The sequence below is a fragment of the Glycine max genome, chromosome 2, assembly GCF_000004515.6.
Source record: "Glycine max cultivar Williams 82 chromosome 2, Glycine_max_v4.0, whole genome shotgun sequence".
Classification (NCBI taxonomy): Eukaryota; Viridiplantae; Streptophyta; class Magnoliopsida; order Fabales; family Fabaceae; genus Glycine; species Glycine max.
The window spans coordinates 31,638,266-31,664,419 of NC_016089.4; the positions used below are offsets into that span (position 1 = coordinate 31,638,266).

At 31.7% G+C, this 26,154-nt stretch overlaps 1 protein-coding gene and 1 long non-coding RNA gene across 4 annotated transcripts; both read left to right on the plus strand.

The window, feature by feature from the left end:
* The first annotated feature begins 6,882 nt into the window (after positions 1-6,882).
* On the plus strand, positions 6,883-22,048 carry LOC112999563 (uncharacterized). 3 transcript variants are annotated; one of them, XM_041007477.1, is made up of 11 exons: positions 6,883-7,175; positions 8,808-8,903; positions 9,093-9,156; positions 9,767-10,420; positions 10,509-10,747; positions 10,829-10,996; positions 11,069-11,173; positions 11,254-11,323; positions 11,426-11,521; positions 11,603-11,662; positions 19,360-22,048. In XM_041007477.1, exon 11 carries the CDS (start codon positions 20,756-20,758, stop codon positions 22,001-22,003), a length of 1,248 nt encoding a protein of 415 aa, XP_040863411.1. In that variant the 5' UTR covers positions 6,883-7,175; positions 8,808-8,903; positions 9,093-9,156; positions 9,767-10,420; positions 10,509-10,747; positions 10,829-10,996; positions 11,069-11,173; positions 11,254-11,323; positions 11,426-11,521; positions 11,603-11,662; positions 19,360-20,755; the 3' UTR covers positions 22,004-22,048. The 3 variants fall into 3 exon arrangements, 1 of the variants encoding a protein (XP_040863411.1); XR_003264805.2 differs by lacking the exon at positions 19,360-22,048 and having other exon boundaries at positions 9,683-10,420; positions 11,069-11,323; positions 11,603-11,852; XR_003264806.2 differs by lacking the exon at positions 19,360-22,048 and having other exon boundaries at positions 11,072-11,323; positions 11,603-11,852.
* A 1-nt stretch (position 22,049) lies between these two features.
* Positions 22,050-25,600, plus strand: LOC100780378 (uncharacterized). The gene is made up of 8 exons (XR_005887595.1): positions 22,050-23,164; positions 23,279-23,420; positions 23,515-23,589; positions 23,756-23,988; positions 24,414-24,506; positions 24,583-24,687; positions 24,859-25,152; positions 25,234-25,600. It is a non-coding gene; the product is annotated as an uncharacterized lncRNA (long non-coding RNA).
* The last annotated feature ends 554 nt before the right edge of the window (positions 25,601-26,154 follow it).

A 26,154-nucleotide genomic window follows, 5' to 3' on the forward strand; every position in this document is an offset into this window, starting at 1 on the left:
GTTAACGTATAAGTTAACATCGGTTTTCATGAAAACCGATGTTAATCTATAAGTTAACATCGGTTTTGTATAAAAACCGATATGAACTATCAACATTCATAAATTTTTTTTTGGTGTAATTCTTATTATATAACATCGATTATTTAAATAACTGATATTGTCAATTTTACGTTAACATCATTTTAAAAAACTTATGTTAACGATAATACTTTCAATATCGGTTAAAAACCGATGTAGAAAGTCATAAATAACCGATGTAAAAAGCATACTTTCTAGCAGTAAATTTATTAAAAATGAACAAGAAATTATATGAAAAGCAATTGATAGTGTGAAAACATTAATTCCTAGTCAAGAAATAATTTCTAGCTATGAACATTTTGCCTAACTGCAATCATAACAATGCCATAAGAGTGTGGGAATAAAATAAATTTGGGAGCTCAATAAAAAATGTCAGGAAAATAATAAGATTTAATGTATTTAATTTAAACAAGGGAACTATTTCATTAGGTAAGAAAACTGCTATAGAAGGGAGTATAAATGGAAGCAAAGCCAGCATAGTGGGCGCAAGCCCACAGTACATGCCACGTAACCCCTCCTTATGAAATATTTGTTCCAAACTAGCAACTATTATGTTTCCTGTTGACAAAGAAACACCCATTAGCCAAATTTTTCAATATTCAATTTCAGTAGTCCAACAAATAACAAACTTTGCCAATGTCGTTATATCCTTCATACAATAAAAGTGTTGACAAGCTCAAATTTGAAAATGATGGCACCAATTCTTTTAGAATGACTAGGTTAAAATAAATCAAACAAAAGAACTTACACCTTTAACACTTCCATGCGTGAGCAGTGGGACACCGTGAACCTGAAAACTAGTTTTGATGACATCAAGAGGACACACAAATGTAACGGCAATAACCCATGCATAAAAAAAACAATGAATCCAATTGAGCGGGATGCAAAATTGAAAAAGGAAATTCCGATTGGAAAAAAGAGAATTGAGGAATACTGGCAGAAGCACTAGCAGTAGCATTGTAAAGGAGTCCTTTTGGGATTGATATTAGGAGCGGTGAGGGTGTTAGCAGTCATGGTTGGTGGAATCGACAGAGAAAGCAATGAAAATGAAAAAAGAATCCTCTCTGGAGAGGGCGATGGCAGAGGAACAGGGGTGGTTGCATGACCTGAGAGAGAGACATAGTCTCGCTTGCTTTTATGATTGATCGAGATTAATAGGCTTGTGGGATTAGATTAGGGTTTAGATTCGATCAAATCAGAATAAGTTGTGTTTTATCCATAAAACTCCCTGTGTGCATCTAATAAATAGAATAGAAATTATGCATCTTCCTCCACCTCCTTTTCACCCCTCTCAAATTCCCTTCCAGCGATGGCTAGGAACCGGCACAATGGGCGAAAGAAGAAGCTGCAAAAACCCTAACTAATCAAGAGTTAGGGAAAATAGAAGCCTTGGCAACAACAGAGGGTAGGATGCTAGCTATGAATTCAAGCACCCCAATGACACAGGCGAAGATGGCATCTGAAATAGTGATGATGCCTACAACGGGACCATCCCTTGTTGTTTTAGCTGTTGTTCTTGCTGAGGCTGAGGTTGAGGTTGAACCAGAGGCGGTGGAGAGTGAGAGGGACAGGAAGAAATGAGAGATTTGGAGAGTAAGAAACAAGAGAGGAGAGGGAGAGGGACAGTGAGAAACGAGAAAAAAGAGATAAAAATTAAAAACATTAACTTAAGACAATTTTACGTAAAATCGTCATAGAATGGTAGTTTCCAAGACGTTTTTTGTAAAACTGTTTTTGTTTAACAAACTTGTATTTACAAAATTGCCACCATGTGACATTCTAAGATGGTTCTGCATAATTGTCTTAAAATTTGCATCATAAAACACAATTTTTTAATAGTGAATGGATTATAAAATCCACATGATTTTCATTGAGACAACAAAAAAAATAAAGTATAAAAATTATATTGTGTTTAATATTTTTTTTCTTTTTTTTTTCAAATCAAATAACATAAAAAATTTATTTTACTTTATTATTTCTCTTCTATTTGTTTTAAACCAAACAAATTCATATTTTTGTTATATTTATTATATCCTTTAAAAAATTATATTTCTTATATATTTCCTTCTTCTTTATTCCTTTCCTACCAATTTATTTTCCTCTTATTTATTTTCTCTTTACCAAACATAGTATAAGATTACTTGGTATAGAGTATGGGGTACAAAAATATAATCACATCTCAAAAAGAAAAATTATAAGTACAGGAAAAATTGTGTCTCGATAATATAATAACTAGCTAGCATTTTACGAGAAGCATTACACATGTATAATTTATTAATATTTATTATTAGAATAAATAAAAACACTTTGATAATTAATACTCCCTTCAATCCTTTTTACAAAACTCAAATTAGAAGTAATAGTCTATTTTACAAGATCCAGTCCAATCCATAATACCTTTTGCATTAATAAGCTTTTCACATCTACAAGAAAATGACATATGCCTACGGAGGCTTTTGCCTACACACATAAATTAGTGTAGGTAAAAGTCAAAAAATACTTATACCTACAGTTGTTTGTCATAGGTAAAATTCAAAAATATGTACTTACTATTATTTGGTGTAGATAAAAGTCAAAATAACTTCTACTTACAAATGCTTAGTGTTGGTAAAATTTCAAAAAACTTATACCTACAATTACTTGGTGTTGGTAAAATCCTATAAAACTTGTACCTACAGTCCATTGGTACCACTACAAGAAAAATAACCTATGCTTACGAACGCTTTTTTCCTACAGACATGAATTAGTGTAGGTAAATGTCAAAAATACTTTTACCTACAACTGACTAATGTAGGTAAAACTCAACCACTTGTATCAATCATTATTTGATGTAAACAAAAGCACAATATAGGCAAAAAAAATCGCGAAAGACATTTAAATGATTTGACAGTATTAATATTTGTTTGATTAAATAAATAGAAAGAGAGAAGCTTTTAAAAAAATGAAGATAAAAATAAAATAGTGAGAAAATATATAGATTTCTAAATTATTTAATACGAAATATTCAAAATATAAAATAAAAGTTTCTTGCCCGTACAACAATTCTATTTATAATAATTCTATTTAATTCAAATAAGATTACATTTAATAGAAGATACACACCATTTAAACAAAAACAAAAATTTATAGATGGACAATTAGAAACTAAGGAAGCTATAGCTAGCTAAGCTACTACATATTAATAAAGAACAAAACACTACAAGAAAAGGAAATAATTAAAAAAGGTAGATAAAGAAAAAAGTGAGGTGAATGTTTCAAATTATGTGCGGTTCCAGGCTTGCAAACCAATCCTCCAGAAAGGAATTGTTGAGAAAAAGTAATGGGTTTCCTTCAAAGCCAACCAAATAAATAAAAGTTTCTTGTCCGTACAGCAAAAATAGTGGTTTCTCTCTCTCGTTGGAGTTGCAGAAATTTTTTTCCTCCTCTTCACACATTTTCTCAACTCTCTTCAACCCTTCTCGTTCACACTTTTAGGTCTCTCTCTCGTAACTCTTTATTTTGATATATTTTATTCTCCATTAAATATGAATGCTATGATTCTCTTCTCATTGCTTCAATCGCGCATTCTTATTTTCCAATATCCCTATTCTCGTTCGATTTAACCGTTTCTGCTGTTCGTGCTTCCAATGATTGAGTAAATCTATGATTCTTTGTTCATTCATTTCAATTGTGTTCTTCTTTGTTGTAATAAGTGTTTTTGTTGTGAATCTGGAAGCGATTTTTGCGTGACATAACTTGTGTCTTCTACTATTCTCTTTTAGATCTCATTCACTATTCCTCTTTGATTTTTTTTCTTACTTAGCCTATTTAATGATATTCTTTACAAATAGATTAGTGGACCATTCTGATTACTCTTTCAAATTGCTCTTGTAAGTCAATGACAAACAACAGAGCACATGTTCATTAATACAAAATGAGCAATAAATGAGGGAGCAATTGGAGGGGCTTACAAGCACTACTACAAAAAGCAGTTTTAACATCGGCTTATTAACATCGGTTTTGTACAAAACCGATGTTAAGTTAAATGCGGTGGCATATTTGTAAATAAAGTATCCTTCTTAACATCAGTTTTCCAAAAAACCGATGTTAATGCATACACGTTAACATCAGTTTTTTAAAAACCGATGTTAACTAATGATGTTAACATCGGTTTTTAAAAAACCGATGTTAACGTATAATATGTTAACATCGGTTTTCCAAAAAACCAATGTTAATGCATACACGTTAACATCGGTTTTATAAAAACCGATGTTAACTAATGATGTTAACATCGGTTTTTAAAAAATCGTTGTTAACGTATTATATGTTAACATTGGTTTTTTAAAAAACCGATGTTAATGCATACACGTTAACATCGGTTTTCCAAAAAACCGATGTTAATATAATTTTTTTTTAATTATTTATATATTTTTAAAAAAATCATATATTGTGTTATTAATTATATTTTAATTAAAAATATATAATAATTAAGAAACAATTATAAATTCAAAAGGTAAACATTTAAAAATTAAACTACATTTTTAAAATGAATTTCGTAATTTTAATTTTATTATTATTTAATCAACAAAATTTGACCAGACTTCGTCATATTTTTTATCATTTGACTAAGCAAAGTTTTTTCTTCATTGCTTAAATGACCAACATACAAATGGAGGTGAAATTTAATATTTTGGTTATTACCAAATGCATTGTGTTAAGAGTAAATAGTGGATGCTACTAAAAAAAAGAGTAAATAGTGTATGTTAATAATTTAATTTTTTACACTAATATTTAATACTAAATTATTATGTACAATTTTTTTTTCTCATGTTAGTTATCCTAAAAATTGTAGTAATAATAAATTTTAACTAATGAATGATATAAAAAAATTAAATGGTTTCTTTATAGAAATTAAAATCTTGCGTAACTTTTTTTTTTGTTAAAGATCGGTCTACCACAAATGTCCAAATGTAGTATGTGACTACTACCCAAGTAAGTGTAGGGCCGGATTGATTAATTTTTTTTATTCGTAAAAATTAAACATAAAAATATATAATAACTATTCAACCAAGAAAAGACAAAAAAAAATAATTGTTTAGTCAGATCTCTTTGACCGATAAAATAATTTATTTCAATGGACATATTTTAGAATAAATATAAAATCATTGTTATTTATAAAAAATTCTAAAAATTAATTTAAGATATGATTCTTGCATAATACTAAATACATGCCATTAAAAAGATACATATTTTAAAAAATGTGATTATATCCCATGAAAATTAATCAACATTATAATGATTTGCTCAAAAAGATCCAAATTTTTAAAATTATATTGAGCTTTATAGAGTCAAAAACTTTAATTATGATGATTATTTAAAATAGAAAAAATTTACAATTTATTATATAAAAAATAATTGTTAATAATTAAAATGCACTATGCCTTGTATTTAAGGATTTTTTTAAAAATAATCTTATATTTTTAGGAACAAATGAGGAAGTATACCATAAAGAATAAAAAAATTATTGATAAATACCTAATATGCTAACAATACCTACTGAGAGAGAAAGAAAAGTAAAAAAAAAAAGTATAAATGTTATAGGTAATGAAATTTGAGATATGAAGAGATAAATAAGAGATATTGATTAGATATATATAAAAAAAAAACATAAGTATCCATGTATTCCTGATTTTTTTTAATTTTTATTTGAAAACTTTGATTATAGAAAAATAAATCAAATATTAAGTTGTATATCGATAAATTGTTGGTCCAAATAGTAGTGAGTTAAAGTAAGATTTTGGATTTGAATCTTGTAGATGAAAAAAATATTGTTGGTCCAAATTTCTTTGACTTTATTATGAAATTTGATTTTTTTAGAAGTCGTTGGGCCGGTGACTTTTTAGTTTTCCTTTTTTTTAATATGTTTGAAATAGAGGTCGTAAAATATGTAGGGATTTCTTTCATTTTTGAAATAAGTATTATTAAAATAAAAAATTATTTAATTTATTTAATATGATTATTTTAATATTAAGGATAAAATATTTATTTTGGTTTGTCATGACATTAATGTAAATAAGGATCCTTTTATTATTAAGATTACATTAACTTTCGGTTTGTCCAATTACAGACCAATAATTCAGCATTGCCCACTATCACAGTTCATAGCTATTTTTTCTACTTGGCTTGGGAGAGCATTCCACTAACTGAGAATTTTTTGGTACACAAAGCTACGATATTCGTTCCTTCTTCTAATTTCAACCATAAAAAGAGAATTTTTATCATTATTTTTATAATTCTTTCTTTTATCAGAAAAAAATTATGGTTAATTCAAATTTCAATCAAACAATAATTAAGTCTAATTAATAATTATTTCTATTAAAAATTAAACTCGAATAATACTCAAATATTTTCATCTTGACTTTAATATATTAATTACTTAATTACAAAGAAAAAAAACTAGAAACATTATAATAAAATTATTTTCGACAAACTTTCGCATTAATTAAGAGTTACCAAGCTGGGAAGGTGATGCTGCATAGGACCAAACCAACGTTACAAGAGGACCCAATCAAACAACAGTTTCGTTTTTTTTTTAAATTTGATATCACCATAATTTAATTATCATTTTAAGATATTCTTATAAATTTTAATTCTTTGGATGATTATAGGATTATTTTTCAATAAAAATTTAATCACATTTAAAATTTTGTATCCCTTGTATTCTATCGATCAAATCAGTTTTTTTTTTAATCATAATTCATAAACTCAGCGTGTGTGTTGCATTGGCTTTTTTCCCACTTTTCACGCACCAAAACGAAAGAAAAAGAAAAAGTGAGGTCACTCACTTAATACTCTAGCGAGTTGGCTACAACCAGCTAAGCCGGTGAACTGGTAAACTCTTTCAAAGTTCAAAGGGTCCTCACCGCCGTACACACTATATAAGTTATTTCTTGACATCCCAGAGGCGTTTCAGTTCATTAGTTCACATTTTCCACTCCCTCTTTCACCACTCAGAGACAAAGATGAAAGAGAGAAGAAAGTGAAACGCAGTATAGCCTTGCCGTTTTTGAAAAGAACGCTAAACGAAGAAGCAAAACGCAGTAGAAAAATCATCGAAGGTATGGCCCTGATTGTCACTGCCTCTTAGTTTATTATTTTTTTGTTTCATTTCAATTTTTCACCGCCACGAAATTGGATCTGATTCAGTGATTCTCAAATTCTTCAAGTTCTCTCACTCGTAAGAGAAACATTCAAACGATTCACTTTTTTAACGTTTTTTTGGCAATGAAAGCGAAAACGAGAAGCATGCTTTCTCATAAACCTGGTTAAGCTGATGGTTGGAAAGTTGTTTTAATTTGCTTCCAAAAGGAACCAAGAAGCATGAACAATTGCTTTTTGATTTGGGTGTTTCGTTTTTTTTTTAATGAGATAGTTGGTTTTTAGAGGATGAAGGAAACTAGTGGATGGTTGCAAGTAAAAGAGTTTTATGAAACTGTGGGTACGACAAGAATTTTTTGTTACCAATTTTAATAATAGTTGACACACTATAATAGTAAAAGAAAATGTTTCTGCCCGTTTCTATATATATATTTTTTTTGTCATATATGTGATCCTGACTAAATATTTTGGTTCTACCCTAGCTTTAATTTTTTCAAATATGCTGAACTATTGGAGGAAAAATGAAGTTAATAAACTCTTGCTACAAAGTTAAAAAAGTATTCATATATATATATATAAATTGACAGTTGTAAACCAATACCGTATGGCAGCTATGCCTGGAAAAAAAAAGTTTCTAATCAGTTAAATTTAAGAATGAAAGCAGTCACGAGCTTGTTTGAATATAGATATATAAGATTAGCAATAATTACAAGAAAGGAAAGGAATATAATGAGTAGGTTCATTGCATGTCATCTTCATATATATATATATATATATATATATATATATATATATATATATATATAGTTTATGACTTCTATTTTTTATTAAGTAAAATAATAATAAAAATAGTCTAATAATAAATGCATTGAAAAAACAATACCTTGTATCATACGGATATATATTATTATTTGACGTTTATATTATTGAATGAAATTTTACATGAATTCTAATTAATACAGATTATTTTTTAATATTTATATTTAAAATAAAAATGTCAAAAAGTATATCTGAACAGTTTTCTATTTTTTTTATTTAATTTAATAGAATGTTGATTTAATGACACGAGGATGTAGTAGTACTAGTTACGTTTCTACTAAAGTCGTAATATTACCAAAACCAGACCAACACACTTTTCTCATATCTTATTATTTTATTAATTTTCTGAGATTCATCTTATAACTTAATAGTATTCTGAATTCCTACTACTACCCTTTTGTTATTTATGTTCCGATCGAGTGTACTACTATTATTGGATGAGTTTGGTTATATGAATAATGAAAATTGTGTCACACGGAGACAGAGCAGAGTAGTTTATATTTTCAATAAGGTTTAACTCATTATAAAAAATTTGATTAAAAGAATGCTTTAAAAAAAATATATAGGTTTTTAACACTTCTCGTTATAATTAAATTAAACTCATGTCATGTCATTTTCTAATGAGACATGCAATAACATGACTTGACTCATATGTAGTAAATATTTTATCTGGACTAATTTAGTACTTACGATCGAATACCCTTCTTTATTAGAGAGTTGCTGAGAATAGTTGTAGATAGTAATTAAGACACAAGTCTCTGATTCAATGACAGGGAACTAGTGGATGGCACAACGTTTGAAGCCATAAAGAAAGTGGGGGACCCTGTGACTAGGCCTGTCCACAGTGCAGTTCTGTGATCTTCTGAGAGGTAATAGAAGTTGTGTGTGTGTGTGTGTGTGTGTGTATATATATATATATATATATATATATCCGAAAAGAGAAAGAAGTAAGACAGTTTTTTGATATAATTTAGAATAAATTGTTCTCGTATCTTCTGAGCGCTTGTTATACTTAATCTTACTCTTTTTTTTATCATACACAAAATTGTCTTATGTAGGTGTTCATTCAGTTATTTCTTTGATTCTTGCTTTCATTTTGGACCGTGCTGCTCATCATCACAGGTACAAATGTTTGTTACCAATGAATATTTTTATTACGTGTTCACTGCCATTAATGACAATTGATATATGCTATACAAATTATGTTCATGATGAGTGAACCTTAGATTCCCGTTTGAGATTGTATACAATGATTCTTGCGGACAGTTTGCATTAATCATTGTATTCAATCTTGAATTGTCCGTTTGGACAATTTGGGGAGACTGATATTTTTATGGTAGATTCATGTGTTAAGGTTAAAATTATTTTGTTTAATTTGATGAAATTTTGGTAATGCATTTCTAGTTGTTCTCTGAGTGCATACTTGATTATCGGGAAATTAATTTCACCGATTTCATGTCGTGTACTTGGAGACCAATGCGAAATGCTGCCAAAATTTTGTCAAATTTAACAAAATAGAATTAACCCTGATGTATGAAGCTACCATAAAAGACGGTCTTCCCGAATGGGATAGGGACACACCTTTAATAAAAAAGTGAGATTTTCATGCATCGAATAACTTTGAGAGTATGACCGAGTTATTACTTAGATGGATCGAAGTTGGATGAATGAAAGTCGCATCAGCCCAGAATAACTTTGAGAGTATGACCGAGTTATTTCTTTGGACGAGCAGGCGTCACAGGGATCATTCGTCCCCCATGGACGTCAGGATATCCTGACTGCTGCCATTGGACGACCAGAACACCCTGGCCGTGTTCGTGCTGTTGGAGTCGTTGTCACCATAAAGCAATACATTGGATCGGCTTCACGAACGTCTCGTAGTTCTTCCTCCATGCCTCCTGAAGACCTAGAACAGCTTACTCAACAAATTAGAGACCAACTGGAGGAGTCAATCACAGAAAAAGTGACTCGAAAGATGATGGAATCCTTTAGCCAGATGCAGTCCCAGTTTCAGTCTCAGATGCAATCACAGGGACTTGCACTACCTCCAGAGCCAGAGGTTGGTCCCTTAGGTCCTCGTGTCAGCACAAAGGAGAGTTGCGTTGCACCCTCAGGGAATGATCCAGGGACGGGTGACTCAGACAAATGCGGGCTATATATTGAAGAAAATCCTTCCCGCCTGGTTGCCCTATGAAGACTTTATGTGGAATCCACAACAGTTGACAACATCCCTTTGTTGCATGGCCAAGTCAAGGTTGGTGTTGAGGAGATTAAAGATGGAGAGGCTCTCCTTCCTGTACCCACTGACGAGGTTACCTTAGTGGGGCAAGCACTTAACACCTTCCTTGCTTGGCCAACACATCTTATGAAGCGTTTATTAGAACAGGTATTTTACTCTGATTATATGTTTATTTTTTTCAATTAATTTGTTCACTATAATCAAAACTTGTTAATTAACTATGTTTTATCAACAGGCAGCTGTGTCTCCAGCAAAACCTCCAGAAATCCCAGATGAAGAGGTCGATGATCCCCTGTACCTGATGACATTGACCATCCCACAACTGTTTTTGAAGCCGCTCCAGGTTATGTGGGATGCTACCATATTCGAGGTGTTTAATCAAAACTTCCCGTTGTATATAAAGCACGAAGATCTCTTTGAAATTGCACACGATGGTCAATGTCTCAGCATATCTGTTATACAGTTGTGGATTCTGTAAGTCATTTTAGATTACTATTAATTACCAAAGTAATTGTTTTAAATTCATACATAATTAACTTTGACTTAACAACACAGCCATCTGACTAAGACAAGTGTGCGAGCGGGGAATTCTGATGTGTATGGATTCCTCGAGCCACAGTCCATTCAGAGATCTGGGCAATCACAATTTGAATCCGAAAGTTACATCAAGAGTTAGATACAGAGTTCAAAATGAGATGTTTACCTTGGAGCCTACCTGAATGGGTAAGTCAAACACAATAATTGAATTTAAATAATCTATACTACTACAATAACCCATATTCGTCTCTACTGCAGCAGACACTGGCAAATGGTCGTCATTTTGCCTAAGGAAAACCTAGTTGTCTGGTTTTGTTCTTTACATAACAGGTCAGACAACTACCTTAAGGGAATAATTAACAGGTCAGTATTGTTTTCAATACATTTTCATTGGCATAACTCAGCAACATCAATAGTTTAATGTTCCTCATATTCAACACTAGTGCTTTGAAAGGACTTGATGATACTCCACAGCCGAAATCCAAGGCTGCTGCTAGGTGGATTGTTATTAAGGTACGTGATTTAAATAAAAGTTCTACTTATATATATTTTATGTGTGTGTACACTAATTGTAGTTAACGTTTAATTAATATCCAAATTTCATTATGTATTTAGTGTAATAGACAAAAAGGAATCACTGAATGTGGCTACTACGTGATGCGCTGGATGTCCACGATAATCTTAGGATCTTTCAGGAATAATTGGGAGACGGTAATTGTTTATTACAAACAAATTTGGTTTTTTTATAATTGTTATTACATTATTAATTTATTTTTTTATTTGATCATGCAGTATTTTAATGAAGTTAGACCATTGGAAGCAGAGAGATTCAAGGCACTTCGCATACAGTGGGTACATTATTATCTAAAAGTTAGAAATCAAACATAGGATGTTAGGCAACTATGTAACTTTAGGTTAATTAATTAGTTTACGTACTTTGCATTACATTTTTTACAATTGTTGTTTCATCTTAACATTGAACAACCTTTGTTGATAGCTAGTTTTTTGCTAAAATCTATTTGAAAATAGAATGCAAATGATATATGTTGTGTGCTGTGTGGTCTGATTTTAAATTTACAGGTTAAATTTTGGTTTTTTTGTAAAAACAGAGACATTATTTAAAAAAAATCCTGAAAACAACACCGGTTTTTTATTAAAATCGATGTTAACGTGGGTTAACATCGGCTTTTTATAAAAAAACCGATGTTAACTGTCAATAGCAACACATTCGTTAACATCGATTTTTTATAAAAATCGATGTTAACTAATCAATAGTAACACATCCGTTAACATCGGTTTTTCGAAAAAACTGATGTTAACGTGGGTTAACATCGGTTTTTTATAAAAACCGATGTTAACTGTCAATAGTAACACATTCGTTAACATCGGTGTTTTATAAAAACCGATGTGGGTTAACTGTCAATAGTAACACATTCGTTAACATTGGTTTTTTTAGAAAACCGATGTTAACTGACAACAGTAACACATTCGTTAACATCGGTTTTTTTAAAAAACCGATGTTAACTTTCAACATTAATATACATTTTCTGGGTGTAATTCATATTAGCAACATCGGTTATTTATATAACCGATGTTGGTAATTTTACGTTAACATCGGTTTTTCAAAAACCGATGTTAATGATAATACTATCAACGTCGGTACTTTCAACATCGGTTCAAAAACCGATGTTGAAAGTCATAAATAACCGATGTAGAAAGCATATTTTCTAATAGTGAAGATCAGAATTCTTAAAATCTTTTGTTGCTAGACACAATGTGTAACATCCCAATTTTCGTAAACTAGATTAAAAAGAGATTGTTATTTATAAATAAATAGAATTTTAAAAATAATGATGAGATTTTATAAATAAATAAATAAGGAGATATAATTATTAATTAAAATAATGATTTGAGAGAAAATAAAAAAGGTATTTTATTTATTTGTTTGATAGAGAATAAAATAAAGTTTGTTTTTATAAAATAATAAATAATAAATAAATAAATAGAGTAAATAATAGGTCGTAAATGCCCCTAGCTATAAATAGCAACATGCTAGGTCAGTTTTCAGACTGACTCCTCATTCTCCTCTGCCTTACCATTTTCGTTTCTTCTCTATTCTCCCAAAACCCTCTCTTTTTCCCGCAGGTCACCTAATCTATCTCAGAAAAATGACGATCTCGGACTCATTCACCGTTGGATCGTCGTGAAATTTGAGCACTACGTTCGAAGCCTAATTCCGAGAATTCTCACCGTTGGGAATTTGGATATCATGTTTGAGCTGAGAGAAATATCTTTCGCATTTTAGCCTTTTCCTTTCCCGTAGAAACCCAAAACGGTCTCTAAAATTATGATCCCGGTTTTGTTAACCGTTGGATTTTCATGAAATTTGGATATGTTGTTTTGAATTCAATTTCGCACAATTTCACCGTTGGGATTTGCGAGAGAATATACGTGGATGGAGAAAAAGGAGTCACATGAAGACAGTACAAGTGGAGGCTTCAATCTCTTCTCCGTCTCTCTGACGTTTGGGAATTCTATCGAAGCAGTCGGGGGAATAACTGGAGGGATCTCAGGGAACCGCTAGAGATGCTACTATCGCTGGCTGAAGACACGTGAGTCCGCTTAGAGGTAAGGGATGAGTTATTCACAATTGGGAATTAGTGAGAACATGTGTAGGGATCCTTAGAGATATCAATTGGAATGAGTTTTGGGGTGTTTTTGCAATTTTTATTTTATCCTTATAATTATTACAGTAAATTATATATGTTTGACAGACCAATTTTTGTGAAATTGATATGCTATTGTGTTGAGCGTAAACCCTATAAATCGAGTACTTTTTCTAATTAATATGAATTGATGAAATAAAGTAAGGAGAAATTAAGAAAGATATTGATTTTGTATTTTCTCTTTTTCTTGCTGTTTAGGTTTTTATATATAATTTAAAAAAAAATAATATCATAATTGAAACTGACCAAAGTGTTCATATAATTATTTAGAATTTGTGCATTGAATGCTTACTTTAAAATTTGTGATTCAATATGATGTATGCTAGTTTATAGATATAGAGGTAGTTATTTATATTAATAATTTATGTAAATAATATTGTAGAGAGTTATAGTATGATTCCAAAAATTATTAAGTGTTGGAGAATATTATGGTTAAATTTCATGAACATGTGTATGTTGTACCTTATGAATATCATTGGGAATGTTATGAGACGATTGATGTGATGTTATGAGATGTTAAAGTGTGGACATGATATTCGATTGTGAATAAGTGGATGTGTTAACACTTGATGTTACATTAATTATATCGTGAGCTATGAATTATATAATAATCCGACCAGTATTTATGCGTAGTGTTAAAGAGAAAATGTAGGTCCCTAGTTAGGAACCAGTGTTAAACTGTAGCGCAATTGTGTTAAACATGTTTGAAACATGAGCGTGAGGTCGTGGTATTGTATAATTCATGAACAGTGTTTATAAATGAAATATGTGATGAATTATGGAATAATATGTTGCCTTGAGATTATAATATTGTTATTGAGATTGAGTAAAAGTGTAAAGTAGAATATGTGTTGAATTGAGATACATGAAAATATGTGATGGTGGATTGTGACATTATAAGATGTGAAATTGTGAATGAGTTTTGGTTGTGAATAAGTGTGTGATTAACTCTTGATGTGACATTATTTGTGTTGTAAGCTGTGAATTGTACAATAACCCGACCAGTGTTATCTTGAGAAAAGTGTAAATGTGCAGTGTTAAAGAGAAAGTGTAGGTTCCTATTTAGGAACCAGTGTTAAATTGTAGCGCAATATGTTGTACGTGTTTAACACACGAGTGTGAGGTCATGGGTATTGTATAATTCACGAGCAGTGTCTGTGTGCTAAAATGATTTTAGGGGTTGGACCTGAATCAGGAGGGAGAGGCCCTGACGGACTCTTCGGAGTGTAGGCCTTGGGGGTCACCGGGTTTAAGTGCTCCTTTAAGCCTATGCTGATCCCATATGGTTGGAGCATTCTCGCAAAACATCGTGACCCTGACTGGTCTCCCTATGATCTTACTTAGTGAGAGTGACCTGACAAACCCATTGTTTGGTGTGTCTTGTTATGTACTCCTAAGCGCCCCAGGGTGGTTTTTCACTGACATGGTACCACATTGCATATAGGCTTGAGTCTTAACATAACTGTCTCATGCGCTTGCTAATTGTTTATTATGAAATTGATGTGTTATTATGTCTTGATCAGAGCGTGTGATTCTTGTGTAATGTGGTTGATGATTAAAAAGTGAACTTTGAATGACAAAGTGGTGGAATTACGTGAATTACGTGTAACTAAGTTTTATTTGGTTTATATGATATGTATATCTAGTTGTCTTGTTTCTCTATTAGTTATGAATGTGATAACTCACTCCCCGTGTGTTGTTTGTGTTTGGATCCTGCGATGACCTTGAACTTTGTGTTCGGGGGAGCAGATGACTAGGTGAATTGCTTTAAGGAACCATGTGCTGAAGGACGTCGGGACACAACGCTCTGATAGGATGTGGCATTGGGGTATAGGGTTTTATAGACGGCCTTTTTTGAGCCGAAGTGAATTTATTATTTATTTAGAAAAGTTTTATGATGATGTTAGAAAGGTGAATGTGAGCCTGCTACCCTCTTGAAAGGCTTGTATTTAAATATGTTTTAAAAACTTGAATTAAGTTTAATTTTTTTAATTATTTCTTTTATTATTAGTACATATATGTGTGGGGTAGAGGGTGTCACACAATGGCCTGATTACTCATTCGTTAAAATAGATTACTCTTTCTTCCTTCCTTTTCAAATTACACGTTTTGCATCATTTGTTTTGAAATATATGCTTTATGAATATAATAAGTTATATTTTGATTATTTTTAAAGTGATGAATACTTATGAATTATCTTTATGACATTATTTGTAGATATAAAACTAGCCATGTATATCTTTAAGTTATATCATTTCATTCCAAAACCAGTTCCATTGCTGAGTGAGTCGAGTGTGATCTGAAGTTCTTAAAGGGAAGCCATCAATCCCCCATTAGGAAATAATCTGCTTTGCATCAGAGTTTTCAACTTTACCCTCAGGGCTTATGAGCATGATAATGGGGTTACCTTTGTAATTGAATACCTCTTTTATCAGATCAATACCTGTTTGGAAATTGAATTCCTTCACCACATACCACTCAACCTTAGTAACATCTAACTTTTTCTTTTGCTCTTCATCCTAAACACTCACTATGGGGATCCACAAAATCTTGAAATCCTCTTTCCTATAACCCTCCAGCTCGTTTGGTTCTTCCTTCAATTTCGCATTGATCGATTTTAAAAGCTGAATCTCATTGTCAATGTGGTCAAGCCAGAAATGAACAATAAGACATGCTTATTCTTAAACTCTCCTAATGCAACTTGCAAAAGAGTCAAGGAGATAATAATGAACAATGAATATGTTATTTTTCTTAAGACTAGGACATTTAAAAGATTAAACCCTTTGTTTTATGGACAATGTGCATTGGATTAATTCTTAGCATAAGGAAATAGTTGTAGTAGAGATAGGACACTTATTAAGATAGTACTATTACTATAGTTGATACCTGTGGTCCAGTAAGACCATTATACACTATTGGTCTGGAATCCTGGGAATAACTGGGGATAATAAGAGCTTCCAAAAATTTTACAATATCAATTTGTGTATCAGTTTGAATGGAAGTGATAATATCCTTGCGCCTTGAGTGATCTTCTATTTGCCCTGCAATTAACACAAAGAACCTTCACCTCCTATCACCATTTTAGTTCAATTCTGCACCTTCACTAGTTCATAGAACTTACGGGAAGCACACTTCTAATATTCATACAATAGATATGCAAAGCATAAAACATGCAACTAACCTATTTGTGTGCTGCACTTGTCCTGGTGGTCCTTGAAAACATAACTTATTATATTCATAAGTATGGTTAGGAAGTTAGGTTAGGAAGTGACCGCTTGCTGTGGTTAAGTTAACCCAACATGGGTTAAGATAAAGGTAAAGTTGCAATAGAGTGATGGACCATGTGGTGGGGAAGAATGCGTATGGATTTTCGGTGACGTGGGAGCTCTAATGCTTCTTTTTCCCATTTCCATTTTTTTTTCTTTCCTTTTTTCACTTTTAACTCTTCACTCTTCTTTCCTTTTCGTTTCTCAAATTTCCTAAACCTTCTAGCTATCTTACCAAGCTCAGTGGTACAAACCGGGGTGAAATCACCTAAACATACATTTATAAATTACAATCATGCATGCATGAAAAGAAGAAATCAAGTAACCACCAAATATAGATATAGAAAGAAAAATATTTAAATTAAGTGAATGAGAACCTGGGTGAGAGAAAAGGATGTTGGATCAAGTGGCCTCATAATAATTAAGAAGGGGGGGTTGAATTAATTATTCCTAAACCTTTACAAATTAAAAATTTATTCTTCTAAGCGGGAATTAAAATGCACAGCGGAAATTAAAAGAGTAGGGAAGAAGGAGACAAACACACAAGAGTTTTTATACTGGTTCGGCAACAACCCGTGCCTACATCCAGTCCCCAAGCGACCTGCGGTCCTTGAGATTTCTTTTCAACCTTGTAAAATTCCTTTACAAGCAAAGATCCACAAGGGATGTACCCTCCCTTGTTCTCTTTGAACAACCTAGTGGATGTACCCTCCACTAGAACTGATCCACAAGAGATGTACCCTCTTTTGTTCTCAATCAGCAACCCAAGTAGATGTACCCTCTACTTGTACCACAAAGGATCTATCCTCCAATGTGTTAAGACAAAGTTCTCAGGCGGTTAAACCTTTGAAACTTTGTGAATGGGGATACAAAAGAATTCTCAGGCGGTTAGTCCTTTGAAATCTTTTGTATATGGGAAAGGGAAGAATCAAAAGAATTCTCAGACTGTGTCGTTTTGAATTCTTTGACAAGGGAGAAGGGAGACACTAAAGAATTCAGGCGGTTAGTCCTTCGTTCTTTTGGAAAAGGGAGAAGAGAGACATAAAAAGAATTCAGGCGGTTAGTCCTTGGCGAATTCTTTTTGGCAAAGGGAGAAGGGAATGAAAAAGATGAATAACACAAGTTTTGTTTTCAAGGTTTGGAAAACTAGAAAACTTTAGAAAGCTTTTGGCAAAGGAAGAAGAAGAAGGAGTTCAAAGAGATTCAGAAATCAATTGGCAAAAGTCTGTTGTCTAAAGAATGAATGTTTAAAATGCAAATCAAAGCCTTGCTTTTATAGACTCTTCAAGTCTAGTCAAGAGACCATTAGAAGAGTTATAACCTTTAGAAAAACTTAAAAACCATTTGGAAAAGTTATGACTATTAGAAAAACTTGAAAACTATTGGAAAAGTTACATCTTTTGATTTTGTCCAGAAACTATCACTGGTAATCGATTACCAAATCAGTGTAATCGATTACACAAAGCTTTTTTGTGAAAGGATGTGACTCTTCACAATGAAATTTGAATTCCAACGTTCAAACATACTGGTAATAGATTACCAAATCATTGTAATCGATTACAACATTTTGAAATCAATTGGAACGTTGTAAATTCAGTTGAAAGCTTTTTTGAAAAACATTTTGCTACTGGTAATCGATTACAATAATTTGGTAATCGATTACCAAAGAGTAAAAACTCTTTGGTAAAAGGTTTTTGAGAAAAATTCATGTGCTACTCAATTTTTGAAAAAAAATTTTTAATACTTATCTTAATTAAGTCTTCTATTGATTCTTGAATCTTTGAGTCTTGGATCTTGATCTTGATTATTCTTGAATCTTGATTCTTGAAATCAAATTTTCTTTTGATCCTTGAAGTGTTCTTGACTCAATCTTGAACACAATCTTGAATGTCATCATCTTTGTTATCATGAAGTGATCTTGACTTTTGAGCTTTTTGTCATCATCTTTGTTATCATCAAAACTCCTTGAATCAATCTTGATTCATCATGAAGCTTGCTTCTACAAAGGATGGTCCAGCCATCAGCACAAAACTGATGAAGCTTGATTTTGCCTTGGTTAGTTTCAACTTGAAGATTAGGAATAGTGTCTCCGATGGTAAGACCTGGCATTTTGGATGCAGAGAAGTTACTTGTGTCATTGATCAGAACGTGTGCAAGTGAGATTATAAAGAGGGGAGAGTTGCTTGCATGAAGAGAACGTGGCATGTTCGTGGCTACGGATGTGATTGTGTTGTTGCTTACATGTCATTCAACTCTCACACTATTCTCCACCTACACACTACTACTATTCACCTTTTGTATGTTCTCACCGTTTTGTTTTTTAAATAAATTTCTAAATTTTCTTCTTTCCTCTAAATTTAGTGATCCTGTGATCATATTTATGAAAATTACTTTATTAAAAAAAATAAAATTCACTAATGATTTCTATATCAAGATATTATATATTTAACGGTATTACGATTAAATATAAATTGGAACATTTTTATCCCATTTCCTAAACCTTCTAGCTTGACTTTGATTTTACTTACAACTTATAGAACAATGGTTGGCTTCTCAGGTGAAGCTCAATAAAGAGGAATTTAGGTATGATGATGGATTCAACTACTACAAGAAATCAGATTTTGATGCCTCTTTAAGCAAGTAATCCAGTACTCTCAATTTGGTTCTTCAAAATTACTTGTCATCATGTTAGGTTTTTTTAATTGTCATTAAATTAATCTTGTTAACATATATATGTTATGCTTGTATTCTTGTGTTTTATTTTTCATATTTTGTTTCCATCTTGTCAATTAAAAGAATTTGTCCTTTTCACTGCTAACATTATTAATTTTATAGTTGCTAACACGGTTGCGATTGACTTATACCTGGATATTTTAGTTATATTAAGCACTAATTTACTATGTCTATTTTATTCTACTTTTTCAATTTATTTTATCAAATGGATAAGAGTTGGATAGACTACAATTCTCTTAATAAAGAGAAGTATATTAGAGGAGCTTTAAATTTTCTAGATTTTGCATTTGCGAAATCGTCAAAGGATGGAAAAATTTTATGCCCTTATACCAAATGTGTCAATTGCAAGTGGTGCTCTCGGATGAATGTTTATGAGCACATCATTAGTAATGGGTTTCTAAAAGGATATGTTACTTGGATCTTTCAAGGTGAACAAGTTGGCCCATCTAGTTCTTTAGATACATCCCAAGTGGAAGGGGAGTTTGATCATGACATGGATACATTGGTTCATGATGCATTCACAATGCATGCAACTAATGAGAGTAATGACACAAATATAAATATGGAGGATGGAGATTCTAGAGAATTCATGAATGGAGCTAGTGTTCAACAATCTGAAGACAATAATAATTCAGATAAGTTCTATCAGATGTTAAGGGAGGCAGAGCAAAGTCTTTATAAAGGTTGTAAGAAGTTTACAAAATTGTCATTCCTTGTACATTTGTATCACTTAAAATGTCTAAATGGGTGAACTGATGAAAGTTTTTCGATGTTGTTAGAGTTGTTAAGTGATGCATTACCAGAGGAAAATACTTTTCCCAAATCATTTTATGATACAAAGAAGATTATTTCAGGGTTGGGTCTATCTTATGAAAAAATTCATGTTTGTCCCAATGAATGCATATTGTATAGGAAGGATTTGGCTGATGCTAAAATTTGCCCTAAATTCAATTTGTCAAGATGGAAATATAACTCTGATGATGTTGAATGTAGAAAAAAGATACCAGCAAAGATTCTTCGTTGGTTTTCTCTTATACCTAGATTGCAAAGACTTTTTGTATCACCAAAAATAGCTTGTTCTATGATATGGCATGAGGTTGGTCGAACTAAAGATGGACTCCTGAGGCATCCAACTGATTCATTTGCTTGGAAGGATTTTGATTGTCAGTATCCTGATTTTGCTTGTGACGCTCGTAATGTTCGACTAGGTTTGGCTACTGATGGCTTTAATCCTTTCAAAACTATGGCAATTTCCGTACAATCTTCCTCCATGGATGTGTATTAAGCAACCTAATTTTATACTTTCATTTCTTATTCCTAGTCCAAAAGGTCCAGGTATGAACCTTGATGTTTATATGCAGCCTCTTGTGGAAGAATTAAAGGAATTATGGGAAATTGGGGTAAAAACATTTGATGCATGTAAAAAAGAGTCATTCCAAATGCGTGCTGCAATTATGTGGACTATTAATGATTTTCCTGCTTATGCAAAATTTTCTGGTTGGAGCACTAGAGGCCAATATGCTTGTCCATGTTGTGGTTTTGAGATTGGCTCAAAGTGGTTGCATTATGGTAGAAAGTTTTGCTATATGTGTCATCGTCGTTGGTTAGAGCCTGATCATAAGTGGAGATACAATAAAAGAGATTTTGATGGAACCCAAGAGTATAGAGCTCCACCTGATCTACCTAGTGGAGCTTTTTATTTGAGACAGATGGAATATCATGGAGTTGGGGATTGGTCACCATGGAAAAAGAGAAGTATTTTGTTCACATTGCCTTATTGGCAACATAGTGTGCTCCATCATAATCTTGATGTTATGCACATAGAAAAGAACGTGTGTGATAACATTATTGGGATGTTGTTACAATTAGAAGGTAAGTCAAAGGACAATGATAAGGCACGCTATGATCTTGTTGATATGAATATTAGAAGCCAATTACATCCAAAGATGCACCCAAGTAAAGGCAAACAATATTATCCTAGAGCTTGTTACCAAATGACTTCAAAAGAGAAAGAAACATTTTTGGAAGTTCTCAAAACAATAAAAGTTCCTGATGAATATTTGTCTAATATTTCAAGATGTGTGCAAGTGAAGGAACACAAAATATCCGGTCTCAAAATTTATGATTGTCATCTTTTAATGCAAGAGTTTCTTCCTATAGCTATGAAAGGTTGTTTGCCAGACAAAGTGAGCTTAGTTATATCCGATCTTTGTTGTTTCTTCAAGGAGTTGTGTTGTAAGGTGCTTAATGAGCGTAATTTAGAGCACCTAGAGCATCAAGTAGCTCTAACATTATGCCAATTAGAACAAATTTTTCCTCCATCTTTTTTCACCGTAATGGTACATTTGGTAATCCATTTGGCACATGAAGCAAGAGTTAGAGGTCCTGTACATTACCGATGGATGTATCCTATTGAAAGGTATGAATACTTTTTAATCATTTTAAAACATTCTAGAGTTATAAAGTAAAATGATATTATCTTAATTTGTAACCTAAAATTTTCTTTTTAGGTTCCTTTTGACTCTAAAGTCATTTGTTCGTAATCGAGCACATCCAGAAGGATCTATTGCCGAAGGATATTTAGCTCATGAAGGCTTGATATTTTGTTCAAGATATCTATCTAGGGTGGAGACTCGTTTTAATCAATCTGCTCGAAATGATGACTCATGTTTTGTGGAAAATGTAAGTGTTTTAAATCCTAGAGGTAGACCATTAGGGAGAAAGAAGCAAGTTGGATTCAATGTGAAGAAGAGAAAAAGAGCTTCTCGAATTTCTCTTGATAAGAAAGCATTGGTTCAAGCACATAGAAATGTGCTTTTCAATAGCAACAATGTTGATCACTTTCGAAAGTAATACAATTTTTTTCATGTTCATTTAGTTATTGAATATTTGTATAATATCTTTCTATCAATGATAATGCTTACTTTTTCTAACCTTTTTTACATAGAGCCCATACTGATCTTATCAAGAGACAAAATCGTCGATTATCTCCATATGAAGTTGACAAAATTCATAGTAAAGAATTTCCAGATTGGTTTCGTGAAAGAGTAAGTTTAGGAAGCATCAATAATATTAAATTTTGCATTCATTTAAAATTTTAACCATTTGAAATAAAATTATGGTAGGTTGCTCGATTGGAAGAGCAAGATAGCACTCTAGTGACAAATGATATCAAGTGACAAATGAACAAGTCTTACAAGAGATAAATCATAATCATTTGCTCATACCAGAAGCTGATGATAGTGATGATATCATTGAAGTTACAATACCTATGGAGAATATTTTACCACATGACAAAGATGATAATTATATAGATGATCATGAGAGTGATGCATACTTCTTTTGATTTGTTTTTATTTGTTCTATTTGAACATTTGGTTTTATTTTGAGTATACATGTATTGAACATTTTGTCACATTGATATACTCTTATTCCTTTCTTTAGTTTTTTGTTCTTATTATTCATTACTCTTGTGTTTATTTTTTGTTATGTATAAAAATCACTCACAATATAATGATGTTATCCATTTTTTATCAAAATTTGTTTCGTTGTTTCCTCAATAGTTTGATTCTTGGTGATTGGAGATTGGTGAAAAAATAGCTTACAAGCAATCTAAATTCGCATTTTAGGTAATTACTTTATTCTTCTTTTATTTTTTGGCATGGTGTTTAAAAAAATCACAGTCAATAATGTAGCTATATCTAATTTTTATTTTATTTTATTTTTTGGATTGGTTTATTCAGCATACTATGCAAAAGCACAGAAAGTTGAATATCATTCAGAATGATGGTCAATCACAAGCAAAAAAGCAATCAATTGAAAGCTCTACTAAAGTGAACCAAAATAACAACTCTATACTTGAAGAAAATGCACAATTTGAAGGAGGTATAAAGATTTTATTAACTTAATTTCTTTATTTTATATTAAATTATTTATAACACAATTGTTTATTAACTAAATCAACAATCATGACAAACAGAACAACACATACAAGAAGATAGTCATGTTTAGTCTCATACTTCTCTTGAAAGTGCAAGTGAAAGTTCAACTAAAGGTATTTATACACATATGCTTTTTTGGGTTAGAATTATATGTACAATTCTGTTTGAGTTGAATATCTTTTAGAATATGATAAGATTAAATTTACTAGTGAGTTTCTTTTTTCCATATAGTTCAAATCTGTGTGTGTTTGATAAATGTCATATCCATGAATGATTTAGGTAAAAAGAGAACCAGAGGTTATACACATATGCTAGATGTGTAGGACTTGCTAGATGGAGAATTCATACTTGTTGGAGTAGATCATTGGGGTTATCCTATGGGTTGGGAAGAGAAAACTCCACTGAATGCAATTGGGAGCTTGGTAAGGAGACACCAATGTGCTCCTATCAATTTTCTTAGCTGGAAAGACATGCCTAAGGACTATATTACTGACATGGTTGAATTAATTCAGGTCTGGTATAAAACTTTATAAGTGTTGTTTCATATTGCTTCTTGTAAAATTTTATGTCTTCTAATGTCTAACAAAATGATCTTTTTTGTTTGTTAATGATACTCATAATAGAGTAAGTTTCGATTTGTTCCTGAATTAACTGAACAAACAAAGAAAATATTGATTAATGACATGAGTCTGAAATGGAGACAATTTAAATATGAATTGAAATCAAAAGGATATGATGAGAGTAAAACTAAGGAGGAAATGGTTGCTCACATCCCAAATCCAAGGGTTGATCCTTCTCAATATCGTGATTTAGTACATTATTGGTATTCTGAGAAAGGACAGGTATACATGACAATGTCACCAACCTTTTGCTAACATAACAATTATATATTATATATTTATTTTAATTATTGACTTTTTATATTTGTTGGTTATAGAAAATAAGCAACATCAACAAAAGGAGCCGCTCAAAATATGAGGACTTGCATTGCATGGGAACCAATAATCTTCCAAGACGGATTCATGAGATGGTTTGTCTTTTTTATATTTTTTATTATTAAATTGCTTAATACAAATAGGATGATTGATTTTTTTAATTAATGTTAGACAACAAAGGCTAAGGGAGTGCAACCTTCTAGGGCATAAATTTATATTGACACTCGAACTCGAAAAGATGGAAGCATTGTTACTGAAAAGGCTGCTATTGTAATTGTAAGAATTTTAATTTTTATTTCAATACTTTTTCTTTGTTTTGCTCAATTTTCTAATAGAAGGTTATGGGGTGAGGGGGAGTAACTAATGTGGAGATGAGTTTTGTTTAGTGATATTGAAGTATTCAGGATATTGATGTATGATAATAATTTATAAGATGTATTTATGTAGGATGAACTAAAAAAGAAAATGGTTGAAGCAGAGAGTTCGCAAAATTTACAAAGCACCCAAGATTCTACTAATTAGACAAATGATATATATTCAAAAGTCAAAGGACCTGAAAAAAGAGGACGTGTGCATTGTCTTGGCAAGCTTCCACATCAAGCAAGTTCATCTCAAAGCTCTTATGCAAACAATAGAATTCAAAAGTTGGAGAATTTGCTTGAAAACCTTGTAGCTTTGCTTAAAGTACGATTTGTAGAAGATCCACAAATTAATCAAGTCTTAGAAGCTATAGATCAAGAGGTATGAATTTATAATTCTACTTATTCAACGATTTAACTATGATATGATACTTTACAAAGAAAAAACATTCTTTTAATTTAGGTACCTACAAATGGTTCTACCAGTAAAGATCATCAAACTACAAACAATCTTAACTAGAGGTGAGTTGAAATTTAGATGGTAATGAAGATGCGAGCCGGCGACAAAATGTTATTTCAGGAACATGATTTAGATGGTAATGAAGATGTGAGCTGGCAACAAAATGTTCAAGTGTTTGGTTTTTACTTTGTCTATTTGTCCAACAACTCGAATTAACTCTTTTATACATTTAGAAACTTGTTAAATTTTAGTGATGATTCCCTCCATGTAAAGAGGGTCATGGTGCACCAAAAATATACACTTAAGAAGGACTATGCACATGGTACTAAAAAACAAGGCAAATTGAATTGGAAAATTTTCTATAGCACTACTAACGCTAGATCATTTCACAATGATAATGGATCAAGGGCTGTAATATGTTAAAAAGCACACAATCTAGTTACAATAATCACAAATTAGGCTAACAAAAATTTAATTGTATGTAGCAGGTTGTTGTAACTTTTCAAAGGCCATGTTGCAACAGATCTCTAACTTTGTGTAGCATAATAATAAGCTCATGTATATTTAATTAAAAATTATAATCAACAAAGAGTGTAATTAGGAACTAGTTTTATTATTATTATATAACATTTACCTACAGAAGATTGTAAGTACAAGTAAATTGACTTTTACCTACAGTTAGAGATTATAGGTATAAATTAATATCTTTTACCTACACATTTGAAATAGTAGGTGTTACCTATAGTGATAGTTAAATTTGACTGTAGGTAAAAATATATCCATAGGTAAAGCCTATAGTGACAGACTATTAGTTGTCACTGTATATCCCCTCAAAGTTGACGCAAAAAACATGTGTAGGACAAAGTTCTTTATACATCTACCTACGGATTTTGGACTTCTAGTGATAGATTTTAACTGTAAGGA